The sequence below is a fragment of the Phaethon lepturus genome, unplaced genomic scaffold (assembly GCF_000687285.1).
Source record: "Phaethon lepturus isolate BGI_N335 unplaced genomic scaffold, ASM68728v1 scaffold6977, whole genome shotgun sequence".
In the NCBI taxonomy this organism is placed as follows: Eukaryota; Metazoa; Chordata; class Aves; order Phaethontiformes; family Phaethontidae; genus Phaethon; species Phaethon lepturus.
In genome coordinates this window covers 843-14,852 of record NW_010549706.1, presented here as the reverse complement: position 1 = coordinate 14,852, position 14,010 = coordinate 843, and the positions used below count along the sequence as shown (strand labels likewise).

Genomic DNA, 14,010 nt, shown 5'->3' with positions numbered 1-14,010 from the left:
GCGGTGCTTTGGGTTTTTTGACGGATTTTGGTGGGAGTGGGTGGGTACTTTTTTAAATACAGCAAGTGCTTGTCCAGCATGTCGCAGTATTGATCTTCCCGCAGGTAAATAAGATGGCGGCTTATAGCCATTAAGGACGGGGGTAGTGGTTTTAAACTAAAAGAGGGCAGATTCAGACTAGATCTAAGGAGAAAATTTTTCACACTGAGGGTGGTGAAACCCTGGCCCAGGTTGCCCAGAGAGGTGGTCGATGCCCCATCCCTGCGAATATTCCAGGTCAGGTTGGACGGGGCTCTGAGCAACCTGCCCTGGTTGAAGATGTCCCTGCTCATTGCATGGGGGTTGGACTAGATGGCCTTGAAAGGTACCTTCCAACCCAAACCATTCTACGATTCTATGATTCATTAAGCAATGCAGACTTCATACCTGGGGATGGGATTCGCACCGCTACATTCAGTAGTGGGTGACCGGGACCGTAGTGAAGCAAAGGTGTTTTGGTGAACAGCTGCAAGTGAATTCACAGGAGGGTTCAGGTGGGAAGGGACCTCTGGAGCTCATCTAGTCCAGGCCCCCTCCTCCAGCAGGGCCACCCAGAGCCAGTGTCCTTGGAACGTGTGCAGTTGGGTTTTGACTGTCTCCAAGGCTGGAGACTCCACAGCCTATCTGAGCTCTGTGCCGGTGTTTAACCCATCCTCACAGTAAAAAAGTATGTTATCTTGTGTTCAGGTGGGATTTCATGTGTTTTAATTTGTGCCTATTGCCTCTTGCCCTGTCGGTGGGCAGTACTGAGGAGTGCCTGGCTCCTTCTGCTTCCCATCCCATGAGGTGTTCATGCACATTGAGAAGAACCTCCTGAGCCTTCAACAAGCTGAACAGTCCCAGCTGTCTCAGCCTCATGCTCCAGAGTGTTCGCCATCGTTGTGGCCCATCCCCGGACTCTCTCCAGTACGTCCATGCCTTGGACATGGGGATCCCAGCACTAGACACAGCACTCCAGTGCAGAGTGATTTCCCCAGGAAGTCTGGGGAAGGTGCATTGTGCCAGTGCTGAAAGAAGAGCCTATCCAAGGTTAAAAAAAATCTCAAAAAATTCCTCCTCAGCTGTTCTTGCTGCAGATACAGTTAAGTATATATACTGATCGAAAGGAATAATGGGTTTAAATTAGTGGATTTGAAATAAATGTGATTCTGCAAGTCATTCTCCAGGAAAAGCTACACACTTTCACTTGAGTCATCCTAACTGAATATTTACTTGCTTAGGAAGTGGAGTAGTGAAAGAGGCCATGCTCACTGAAGCTGATTTTCTGTTACTACTGGATAGTATCTAAATGTTTAAGACAGACACACGTGCAGACAGCAGCAACACAGGCCTTGCCAACGCTGAGCTGGGAGGGCTGTTCAGCTGCTGGGAGCTGTGGCGTAGTGAGAACTGCAGCACAGCTGTAACCTACTTCAGACAGTGGACAACTTAACTGAAATACAATTTAAATGACCTGACAAGCGAAGTAAATAAAAGCAACCACACCTCTCTGCTTATAAATAGCTTTTTATTAGACTGCAGCAATGACTCTCAGAAGTAATATTTTGATCATCCAATTTTACAGTGAAAAAACATTGTGTCGTGAGGTTCTCATTTCTTGCCCCTTACTGTATTTGTGCTTTTGGGGCAATATCCAAGTTTAGAACAGCATTGAAAATAAGGCAATTTCCTACAGGTTCTTTCACATGGGATCAGTTAATATGAAAACATGTTTAAAATTGAATGACCATACTACTTTTTTCCCCATTATGATAAAAACACATACCTGTATTTCTCAAGAGCTGTACTTAACATTCATTGATAAAGAAGTCTTGCTTAAGGTGCAAGAAAACAAGTAGTTTCTTCATAAATGTTATGGATTTCTTTGAGGCACAGAGATGAATGCAGTGAATGACAATGTCTGTCTCTGCTGGATTCAGGTGAATAAGATGGTTAAGTCACTGAAAAGAAGCCCTATGAAACGAAACCTAGTTTTTGTTCATACTGAGTCATGGATGCATGTAAAATATATATAATCTGCAAGTAGTAATCCAGCCACTGTTTGAGAAGAATAACAGCTGTGTTGTAACTGATGCAACTCTGTTTCTGAAAGGTCCAGAAGTCAGTATGTATTCACTTTCAAATTTTTTTAAAAGATGCAAGTTTCTAAAGGCTGCGAAACCACAGTGTTAGCATATTAGCAAGTGGTGATCTAGAGACTATGTACTGCAACATGGTATTCCTGAGGAAGCAGAATAGCTTTTTTAAATTTCCCTGAGATTTATTAATTTGATATCCACCCAAACTCCAGTGATAAAACAGCGGGAGCAAATCTGTATCATTGTAATCAATACAGAAACACTTAAAATCCAATTCCTTGTTACATGCTGAATGCCTTCACAGACAAAAAAGAAAAACAAACCCTGAATTTTGTTCACTTTTTTGACCATAGAAATTGTACAGGCAAGGTGTTTACCTCTTCTCCCACCAAAAGCCAAAGATTTGAGTGAAAGCGAGCGAGTGGGAAAGATAACAAACAATCACTTTGGGATTCAGAAATGTTTAGAAAACACAAAGTTTGTTAGTCAGAAGGAATGAAGTGAGAGGATGGATGGGGAGTACATAGGCAGTGCTTAATCATGTATGCAAGTAAAAGATTTTGAAGGAAAAGGGGTTTTTTCCACACCTATCTAATTGTATTAAGAAATGCACTAAAATCCTCTTCCATGAGAACACAGAACACCACAGCAGTGCCAGAAGTGCTTGATACATTTCTTTAAGCCTTGTATTTGCCAACATGTTCACGAGCTATGATCATCCTTTGAATCTGAGCAGTTCCCTCATAAATCTGAAAAGAAGAATTAAAATAATGTTAGCTGATCGCTTGTAAACCTTCACAACACTAATCCAGTGTGGATTAGGATGTGCAGAAAGACAGAGAAAACTGAAAAAATTCCAGTGTGACTTAAGTAACTGGAGTGGGCTAAACGCAGTAAATCCCATACAAGATATTGAGAAACAGTCGTGTTCTTTCAGATGCTCTTATCAAAACTCAACAAGGTTCTCATGAAATTAACAGACATAGTGGGTGAAGAAGGATGGGGAAAATATCTTATCTGGGGAAGAAAATACATAATTTAGGTTTTACAAAGTAGGTTTTAAAACGGTGGGTGGAAGGGAGGAGGTGACCTGTGTGCTTTGACTAGCCTTTTGTTCCTTTTCATCCATTTATTTCCACCACTCCCTCTTAACTAGTAGTCTCTTCAACACGGTATTTAATTTTTCTTTTTTTTTTTTTTTAACCATGTATTCTTACATTTCCCCCTAGAAACATTCTGCATCCTCCCTCTGTTCTATTTGTCTTACTGTCAGAGATACCCAAGAAAACGCATATGTAGGTCTAATGCAGAAAGAAGGCCATGTACTGCACAGGTACAGTGCAACGGGATTCGAGGGCAACATAGTTTAGGGGTTTAAATGTTTCAGCCCCCCGTTCCGGCAAAACTTGCTTTGGCAAATTGCTCAAAGGCATGCAAATTCACTTTCTCTGTAGTCATAAAATAGGGATAATCTTCCCAAGAACTTTGTAAAGCTTTTAAAAAATAAAAGCATTAGTGTTTCGGTTCAGAGGAAACTGTTCATTCTCCAAGTGAATTCTCTGGCTGCTGCTAGCCCCATACCGGCCCAGCTCATCGAGCAGATTTTGCTTTGTGAATACTCAGTGCCCTCTGGAGTAAACTGAATTGGAAGCTCTCCTCTCCGCATGCACCCAGTACCCTCCAAACCCTAAGGAAGACATAATGGTCCAAGCCTGTAGCTGGACCCTTACAACGACATGCGTAGTGGGGATGAGCAGTCCAAACAGCCCTGCTGTGAACTCGGCCTCCCCACACGGCGTACAGTGGGTGCAGGGGCCTCAGCAGCTCTTCCTGCCATCTGCTGATCTGCTCCTGCTGCACTAAACTACTTGCTGATGAAGGCAGACGTGAAACTGAAGAATAAAGACATCAAAATCAACAGTCGTCTTAAGTAACGACGAGAAAGGTTTTGGTTTGTAAGTCAATGGGAGCAGTTTCAAGAATCATTGACAATTAAAGGCAAGTTTTCTGCATTTGAGAAACTTAAGTTAGGAGTGTCTATCACAGTGGTCTAGGTTTGTTGCCAGACAGAAACACAGAGCAAAGCGTGGACATCTAAGAATGTCACCAGTAAACACAGTAGCAGAATTGTGTCAGATTGAGAAATATCAAATATGTGGAAGAAAAGAACAGGTGGAAAACAAAGTTTCTGTACATGAAACATATGGTCAAAAGCATGCCATCTGGAATTGGGCAGTAATACAGACGAGTGTAATCAAGAGACTTGGATGAAGTAACTGTAAAGAGAAAAGCCTTTCCTGTATTCTTTTGGGGATGAAAGGGAGCAGAAAAACACAAAAAAAATGTTATACTAAATCTGATTAATTTGAACAGTTTAAAAAATAATAGGCTAGCCATGCATTCGTGATGCATCAGCATAATGGAAAATCTAAATAACTGCGATCCTGTAAAATCAGTCTCAACTTTCAAATGAACTTCTAGCACTCCCACCCTTTCTCTAGAAACACATGGAACCTGACAGGAAAAAAGCCCAATCATAACAAAGTTCAATTCCTCATTCATTTCCTCACTTGCACAAGTGCAATTAGTACTAAGGACCTTCAGATCCCGAAGCCGCAGTTTTCTATCCTTAGAGAAAAAATCTTGGCTAGTGAGAATGCAGCTGACTTTAAAATGAAAAGTAAGAGAAATTTCAACCTAGAATCTTAAGAATGACAGCTGCTATAACTAACCTTACAGATCATGGTCCACATGCACTTCTTGGTATCATCTATTTTGATATGTTTTATCTAGTCATTATTAATGTCAGAAAGAGGTGAAAAGATAAAGATTACTGGTTTTCCTACACATAATTAAATCATTCTTGCTGAATAAAGAACTGTAGCATAGTATATGCTACGAGAAGAATTATGCCATGGAATTATTTCTTAGTAATAATACTGCAGAAAAAGATCTGGGGATTACGGGTCACTATAGGCTAAACATGAGTAAATATGAGCCAGGGGGATGGGCAGGAGTGGTGGTTAAAAAAGGCTGATCACTCCAGGTTGTGCCACACTTCTGTTAATACAACATACGCAAGATAATTAATCCATGATACTCAGTGCTGGTGATATCTTAACTGAAGTAATCTGCCCAGCTTATGATACCAAAGTTGCAGAGAGAAGGTTTAGAGCACAGCAAGAGGCGATGAAGAGGACAGCATTATACAGAAACCACCTCTACTTACAGAATATCAAAGCAAGCACTGGTATTTTGACCTGTGTTTTCTACAGTGTTTTTTTTTTCTAAGAGTTCAAAAGCTTCAAAATGAAGAGTCCAGGAATTTCAGAGTTATTACCACATCAGAAAAACAAAACCACACCACTAAATTTATTTCTTTCATGTAGGTTAAGTTGTTGATCTAATGCAATGAGTTTTGTATGCAAGAATTTGCCCGATTTGAATGCCCTTTCTTTAAATGGAAGGATTATTGCTCTTATCCTCAAAACCTTTTTCATATGTGTACATCACGATTTCAAATAAGTAGTCATTAGTTTATTTTACATAAAAATATGAATTACTGTAAAGATCACATTCCCTCTTTTACTCACCTGGTAGATTTTAGCATCTCTCATTAGTTTTTCTACAGGATATTCAGTATTAAATCCATTTCCTCCAAAAATCTGCACTGCATCCGTAGCTACTTGGTTTGCAACATCACCAGCGAACGCCTTTGCAATGGAAGCATAGTAGGTATTCCTGCGGCCAGCATCGACTTCCCACGCAGCTCTCTGGTAAGCCATCCTAGCCAGTTCCACTTTCATTGCCATTTCAGCGAGCATGAAAGACACCGCTTGGTGCTACGAATGATGACATAAACTAGGTTAACATTGCCTGCTTACAATTCTCTGACAACCAGGAAGAATATAGTCGTCTTAATTTGTGAATTCAACACACTCAGGAAATTGTACTTGAGGAGTTCTACAGAATTTGGATCAGGCTTTCATAACTCAATGTCAAATTAGACTTTTGAGTTTTTAATTCTAAAATCCACTTAGTCACAGGAATTAAGTATTGAATTATGTTGTCATTTACTTTTTATGAGATCTGTATTTAGTTTCATGTTTATTGATATTCCTGTAAGCATGGTAAGCACTGTGATTGGCAATGTAGTCTATTAGTGTTAATACTGTGAGTCTTGTTTCACATACCTCAGGGAGATTTTTACCTTCCCTGAAAATACCTGCTCATTAGAATTGAAGAACTTAAGTGTGTCCTGAGAGTACATGAATTTCAGGGGTTTGGGCGGAGTTTTCTTTGTGATTTTACTATTATCATCAATAAGTTATTGAAGAATCCCAGTAGTTACTGCATAGCTGGATTTACTTAGTGCTGACCTATATACTTGAAAACCCAAGCAATGGCAGAGATATAAGAAATCACACCCCCTAAATATCAAGGAACAAACTTGAAAATTCACTAGCAGTGTATCTGGTATGAAAACATAGCTTTTTGATGTATTTATTTTGATGTATTTAACTTACTTCAACAATTGGTTTCCCAAAGGTTTTTCTCTCCAAAGCATATTTAGTAGCTTCATCGAGTGCTCTTTTTGCTAACCCAACAGCACCAGCTGCTACCTGAGTTAAATACACCACAGAATGAAAACCAGAAATTTCTATTATATTTTTTAAGTAACTTATTTCTGTTTTTTTATTTTATTTTAAGTATATTTTAAGTAACTTACAGGTGGTCTGGTCTTATCAAAAGCTCCCATTGCGATTTTAAAGCCAGCTCCCTCAGCTATTAATACATTTTCTTTTGGGACTCTCACATCTTCAAAGACAATACCTCTTGTATCAGAGCAGCGCTGACCCATATTCATTTCCTGAAAAGGGAAGTTTACAGAGGTGCAACTGAATTGGATTCTTCCAAAGTACAATATGTTTTCATTCTTTAGTTTACTCAAAGCATAAAGCTTATCCCCGCAACGCTTCAGTTTTATCTAAAAATCAACATATACACAACAAATACTAATTCTGCATTTACAGACCGGCATGCCCTTAATGTGTCAAAGCTGGGCAGTTTACTTTCTCCATATGTGAAATTAATTCTGTAGCTCTAATCACTCATTTGTCTTCTTCTAGTTCAATTATATCCTTTGAGATGGGAGAGGAAAGAGTAAAGAACTTAAAATGCAGGCAGAAGTAAAACACAGCTGTACTACAAACAAACAAACAAACAAACGAACGAGATGTTCAAGTTCTCCAATTCCTTTCCCAATGTCAAATGTGCCTGCTACTACAAATAGTACTTTCTTTGTTTTCTTCCTTCTTCTGCTCCGTGCCCCCCAAAAGAGAACTAGCACCAGCATCTCCGAGGCCAGTTCCTGGCGCAGGAGTAGCTAACATTAAAGCACAGTGGGTGCTTGTGGCTAAAGTTGTCCACCTTGCTTCTTACACTTGCAAGGCATGCTACTTCATATTTATTGGCACTTATCAATTAAACGGTTCCCAAAGATTATTTTGCAGCTGTGCAAAGTCATCTTACTTTAGACCATTCCAAATAATTCCTTATGTGAATTAATAACATTATGATTACTATGTTTTATGAATAGTTTCTATATGCTGTGAAAACGAAAAGATCATTGTACAGGCATATGAAAATGTTCAGTTGCTTAACAGTCTTTTTTCTTTAACGGCAATTTGTTGCATTACTAGTTTAGAAGTGAATAGTAACGCCTGCCTTGTCACATCAAAGATAACACCGTTCACCTTTCTTCCAATTTGGATTCCAGGGCTATTTGCTTCCACAATGAATCCAGTAAAGGCTTTGCTTGCAGGAGCTTTTGGATCCGGATTGGTACGAGCTAGCAAAAAATACCTAGTGTGAAACAAAGAAGAGGGGAGTCAGTTTATCCTCACAATTCACGATCAGGTACTTCTTTAGGTAACGTTACATGTTTTTATGTGTGTTTGTACAATATAATAAATCTATCAATAAGTTAACAACCCTGTTTTCTTGTCCCTTCCAAAAATAAACTGGGAGGGAGTGAGGGAGAAGAAGTGTCAGTGCCTCTCCTACCACAAAAGTCAAGACTTAACTAAAATTACTTCAGATGAACATGCAAAGGTTCTTCACCTTTTCCATGTATTTTAAGTCTTAGTATTACAATCAGCTTCATGAATAGTACAAAAGGAACCTATTCACAGCACATACATAAAATTCCTGCTTAGGAAATACAGTATTGCATGCAAAATGTTGTGTTATCCTCTCGATTTCAAATATCTTAATTTTATTCTTCTAAGTATAAGTTGTAAATAATTTTTTTCTGTTAGAAATTAAACAGTTATAAATCACATTTATGGTGTTTAGTAACATCAAAAGATAGCTGGTAGATTCTCTTTCATGATTCTGCCTCGAACAAGGAAATAAATAACGAGAAAATTCAACTTTATACACAAATGTATGAAGTTTTTCCTCTTGAATTAAAAAGAATTTATGTGTTGGGGATGAGCATCTTATGTGAGACATGACAAAATAGATCTATATTGTAAAGCATGTTCCATAGACACCACAGCAAAATCTGGGTTCTTTGACACTTGGAAAATGTCTTCCCGTATGAAAATAAAAGGCACCACCACAACCCTAGAATTTTTCTATCTTCAGTAAAAGTGAGAACTGTTTCCAGTAGAATCGGAAGCAACTGATCTCGGTGCCCACACCCACAAAGCAAGGTCGCTTGTAATGCGAGCCCCTTGAGTACTTTGCAAGTTAAGTCTTACTGTTGCTGCCCTTCCTTGAAGAGAAAGCAGAATTAATTTTGTTTGATAGCAGCAAAATCTGAGAGGAATTCTTGAATGGACTCATCATGTCATCACTCAGTTTCTTTTTAGGCATTGCACAGCACTGAGACTGCTTTCTTACACCTTGTCCTGATAAACTGGTCACAGATTAAAGTGAAACATAGTGAACGTTCAGATTTGTAACAGATCTTTAAAGAAAGACTAGTATCTAACTTGAGGGGTTAGATACTTACTAACTCTTAGATTAGTTAGTATCTAACTTATTAGTTAGATACTAACACTAGTATCTAACACACCTCAGTTTAGAACAGCATAACAGAAAATGTAACGCGAGTCAAAAGTCAACACACCAGTTTGCTTTCCCACCATTTGTGATCCACATCTTCTGGCCATTAATAACATATTCATCTCCTTTCTTCTCAGCCTTTGTTTTTATACCAGCCACATCAGAGCCTGCTCCAGGCTCTGTTACACAGTAAGCCTAAAAGAAAATAAAATGCAAAATCTTGATGAATAGAAGTTCTACCTTTAAGCAACCACAAATTATTGCAGAATTATGTGCACCAAACTGATCTATAAAAGTTTTGTGTGAACTGCATGGAAACCCTCAAAATATTACATTAAACCCCCCCCCCAACAACTGTCTGAGCAAGAATCCAAACATGTAGGGTTAATTTTCCTTATAAATCCATAATAATACTTAAAGTTGTCTTTTAATGATAAACAGAACCATTCTGTAACTTTTAATTAATAGGTCATCACTTCCTTATGCTTCACAAACTCTGATATGAAAGCTGAGGATCTTTAAAATCTGAAAGTAGGACCACAGAGTAACATTTTATGGTAACTGTGCTCTTCATTTTATGAAGCTTAGTTTAGATTTTAATGCATTGCACATGAATCTTTACTTCTTTCTATGTATACAAGTACTGCTCAGACAATATTTAAAATTCAGAAATGAAGTTTAATGCCCACCTGAGTTGTGTTTGTGCTCATATAAACCTTGCATTTTTTCTTAAACTCCTATGCCTTCTCTTGAAAGTGAATTAAAAGGTGTTAATTTTCAGTAAGTGACTCAGGATGGCTTTCCAGGTAGTATCTTCTCTGCTTATTGAATACATCTACTTCAATATTCCTTGTCTTTCAGTAAATACCACCGTTGGTTTAAAAACCAAAACAGGCTAAGTTGTGAGTAGATATCAGTGTTTTAAACAAACAAACAAAACTGATTAATATGATTAGGAACATTCTACAGTGTTCCTAAGCTATACTTACACACATCATTGGTTCCTCTGTCATTCTTCCTAAGTATTTTTTCTGCTGCTGCTCATTTCCTGCAATGATTACTGGCATTTGCTGCAAGAAAATGTTTAGACCATTAATCCATCTTTACAAAAGGCATAGACTCTAGTTTAAAGGAGGTAAAATAAAAGACAGAACTTACCCCTAGGGAGTTTGCCTCAATGGCAGTTTGGACCCCCGTACATCCATAAGCTAGCTCTTCTGTAATAAGGCATGCTTCAAAACTGCCAAGGCCAAGACCACCTACATTTTAAAGTAAACTTTACAAGTTTAAACATTTTGTTGACTAAAATGAGTTTAAAGTGGAACATATTAGTGATTTACAAAAACTGATTATAAAAAAAGATTCCCCCGTGCACATTGGATTGTGCACTGTGATTAGATGGTCCCACGCAAGCTTTTTAAATAAAGTTTTGGCAGATTAGTAACAGGTGACTTCAAACTGACATTTCTTGGTTCCAAGGTGATCATGTGCTTGATGTAGGCCAAGTTGCACAAAAAGGGAAGAATGTACCACCAGGATCTTTCAACTGCTTTACATCTCAGAATTTCCTTAGGAGCTCTTAGGAAGCAGAGAAAGGGCCACAGGGGCTCCTGAGCTACCATAGCACTTAGGAATAAAAAAAAAAAAAAAGTGTCCGTATGAGCCAGAAAACCAACCCAGTAATCTGTTTCTGACAGAAGCTAACTGTCATGACCTTCTCCTACAGCTGTTTGCACCAGCCTCATCTTTTCTGTACTGAATCACTTAGTATTATCAGTAAACTCTACGATCTCACAATTGACATCCTTTTCCAGATAATTTATAGATATCCCAAATAGCCTAAGTGCCAGCAAGACTGTGCTGATGATTTTTCCACTATGAAACCTAATGATTTTTCAAATTCAAGCATTTTATACTAAGCAGGCATCCCTTGTTCACACACTTCTTAGCTACTTGAGAGAACTCCAATTACTTTTTGAGCCATGACTTCCTTTTACAAAAACCCTTCCTAGGACACCGGGTTTATGTGTGTCCACTCTATTTGTACTTCATCTTACTTGCTCTTAATTTACATTAAGGTTGGACGGGGCTCTGAGCACCTGATCTAGTTGAAGATGTCCCTGCTCACTGCAGGGGGGTTGGACAAGATGGCCTTAAAAGGTCCCTTCCAACCCAAACTATTCTATGATACACGCTATATCAGTCTTACTGGTATGTATTTTCGCAGCTCTCCCTTGGAGACCTTGTAAAGGAACGGTGTCCAATTTGTCACTTGTAAGTTTTAATTTAATAGCCAAGTGATTACACATTGCAACAGTCCAGCTGTTTCAGCCTTGAGTTTCCCTAGAATATGTGGCTGAATAAATGTGATCCTCACAATTGCTTCTTTTGTCTCTGTTCCTTAACCTTGTTAATTAAATTTTTGATACAAGATATACTCTCTGGTGAGTCTTAAAAAAAATAAAATAGGGTCTGCTACAAACATTTCTCCAACTTCTTTTTCAGGTAATATAAATGCAAAAAAGAAAATCTAAAATGTAACATTTTTTCCACAGTTAGTCATATACCTAAGCACTGCCAAAGCACTGCTGTACTGCATGTCATCTAAACTGGAACACTGTCTTTCTGGAACAAACTCTTCAATTGCTTCAGCCTGTATCAGAGACTAGATCAAAATATGACCTAACTTCTCTGCCTCATCAGCTGACACAGTGCACCAGGGGAACATTAGACAGTTGTAATCATGGTAGAAAATCTGGTCATAAATTACTAAATCGTGATCTGTCTAATTTGTTGCCTGATAACATCCACCCCTAGTATCACCTGTATGTGTCAACCTGCCTACTGATTAAATTTAGAGTATTCAAATATGCAACTGTTCATTTTATACAGAATCCAAAATTACAAATAGAAATCTCCTCTAAGGCCTTTTCTTTGTTTTATTTTACAGGTTAAAAAGAATGGTTACTTACCGCAACTTTCTGGTATGTGTGAATTTATAAGACCAAGTTCCCAAGCTCGTTTTATGAGCGGAAGAGGATACTGAAATAAACAGGCAGAATCACCTTCTGATTAACATTTTAGATTTTATGCAAGTTAAGGTAAAAATCTATTTTTTCACCTACTGCATGGTAGACTTACCTCTCCAGTTTTGTCATATTGTGCAGCAACAGGAATAATTTCCTCCACAGCAAATTTACGAGCAGTAGCTTGAAACTCCTTCTGTTCATCAGTAAGTTCTATTAAAAAAAGAAAGTAAAAAAAAAAAAGTCACAAATTCTGTACTCTAATTTTGCCAGCTGTCAGACTATGAGAAAAGAAAAAAAACAAGTCTCAGTTCCTTCCAGAACAATTCAAACCACCAGGACCCACTTTCCTGGGCCTCTCCAGAAACCAAAGCAGCTCAACTTCCTCTTTCTCTCTAGAAAAAAAACCTCTGCTGATCTCTAATGAATGCCTAGAATGTACTTACTTACTTCTGACAAAATTATCCACAAAATATTGAAAACGGAGTAGGAAGTACCATGTAACATAAAATGTATTACCAAAAGAAATGAGAAGCATGCTGTGCTAATTAAATGAATGAGGAGATGGAGGCAGGTGTTCCTTATTTGACCATTCTGGTTACTTAGTTTCAAACATTTAGGATCCACTAGATTTACTTTTACATATATAACATGCCAAGATGAGGATGAATTTCTTTATAATCAAGTTCAACTAAGAATACATACAGTTATTTTAAGATTTTAAAAACCAATGTGAGATAGTTACTCAAAGCTAAGGCAACTTTGGCAATAAAATAGCTCAAGACAGACATTAGTTAAAACAAAGAAGAAACTCTCAGAAATATCACACATCTACCTGGCTTTCCTGAGTTGGAGAAGAAAGTAATTTTGGTTTTCAAATAGTTTTTAAAAAAGAATAGAAATCTATTCAGAATAAACACCTTCATTGTAAATTCATATTGAACTGTAATACAGTTGTTTTGGTTTTTTTTTTTCCTAACTCTGCAATGTGTCCTTAACTGTTGTATTTCTTTCAAAAACTGAAATACTTACCAAAGCTAAAGCCAGCTCCAGGTTTGCTTGTATGTACATTTTGAGCAGGTTTACTAGAACGTGATCTCCATCCATGCCCTGCAATGGTTCGGAGCATCTGCTAAAGAAAAAAAGAATATCAGGTGTAAGACCTCTGCAGCTCAAGTCTCATAAAGCTGCTGGCCTGTCTGCAGCATGGCTGCACAATGAAGGCAACAATAGGTATCAACACAGTGAAAAAAAAGCATTTTCAGAGAATACTGAAAACGTCTATAAAGTTAAAAGGTGAATAAAGGCAGGAAGACCACTGCTAGGCATAGACGCACTGAATACTGAAGTGTTAAGTGAATGTATTAATAGTTCAGGATTGTATTTTCCAGTAGGCAATATATTACTTATCTGGAGTTTTCACAAGGCACAGCCATTGCAAAAGGGTATGTTGCTGTCTTACCTAAGTTTTACCTTCTTGCCTAAGCTTTCTTACCTAACTGCTACCACCATTATACAGAAAAACAAAACAATCAAACAATACCAACAAACATCTAGAGAGACCTCTATCCTCACAAACATTTTATACTTTATCTGGAAACAGCAAAGAAGATGAGGTTGAAAAAAAATCCAGGTAACTGTAATGACTTTTTTTTTTTTTAAGGATGATACAGTCTATATATATAGCTTTGCCACCAAAAAGTTTTGGCTAGAGAAAGTCCTGAATTCAAAATAACGCTAAAGGTGGTACCTTCCATGAAAGCAGCTGTCAAATTCGTGCTAGAGAACTTAAG

General features: G+C 38.0%; 1 protein-coding gene across 1 annotated transcript; it reads right to left on the bottom strand.

The window, feature by feature from the left end:
• Positions 1 to 2,645: 2,645 nt before the first annotated feature.
• Positions 2,646 to 13,346, bottom strand: LOC104623289 (medium-chain specific acyl-CoA dehydrogenase, mitochondrial). Its single transcript, XM_010290337.1, has 11 exons — positions 13,250 to 13,346; positions 12,333 to 12,430; positions 12,164 to 12,233; positions 10,350 to 10,450; positions 10,181 to 10,261; positions 9,256 to 9,386; positions 7,874 to 7,982; positions 6,847 to 6,987; positions 6,644 to 6,739; positions 5,711 to 5,959; positions 2,646 to 2,866 (listed from the first exon to the last, which is right to left on the bottom strand). The coding sequence occupies exons 1-11, from the start codon at positions 13,344 to 13,346 to the stop codon at positions 2,795 to 2,797; spliced, it is 1,245 nt and encodes a 414-aa protein (XP_010288639.1). The 3' UTR covers positions 2,646 to 2,794.
• Between the last annotated feature and the right edge of the window lie 664 nt (positions 13,347 to 14,010).

Bases quoted from the DNA above. Each gene is read 5' to 3' on its own strand.
- LOC104623289 (XM_010290337.1), bottom strand. From the start codon at position 13,346: ATGCTCCGAACCATTGCAGGGCATGGATGGAGATCACGTTCTAGTAAA. The intron at 7,983-9,255 runs GTGTGTTGACTT...GTTTCACACTAG, and splicing joins AATGGTGGGAAAGCAAACTG to GTATTTTTTGCTAGCTCGTA. The intron at 5,960-6,643 runs GTAAGTTAAATA...CATCATTCGTAG, and splicing joins TTGGGAAACCAATTGTTGAA to CACCAAGCGGTGTCTTTCAT.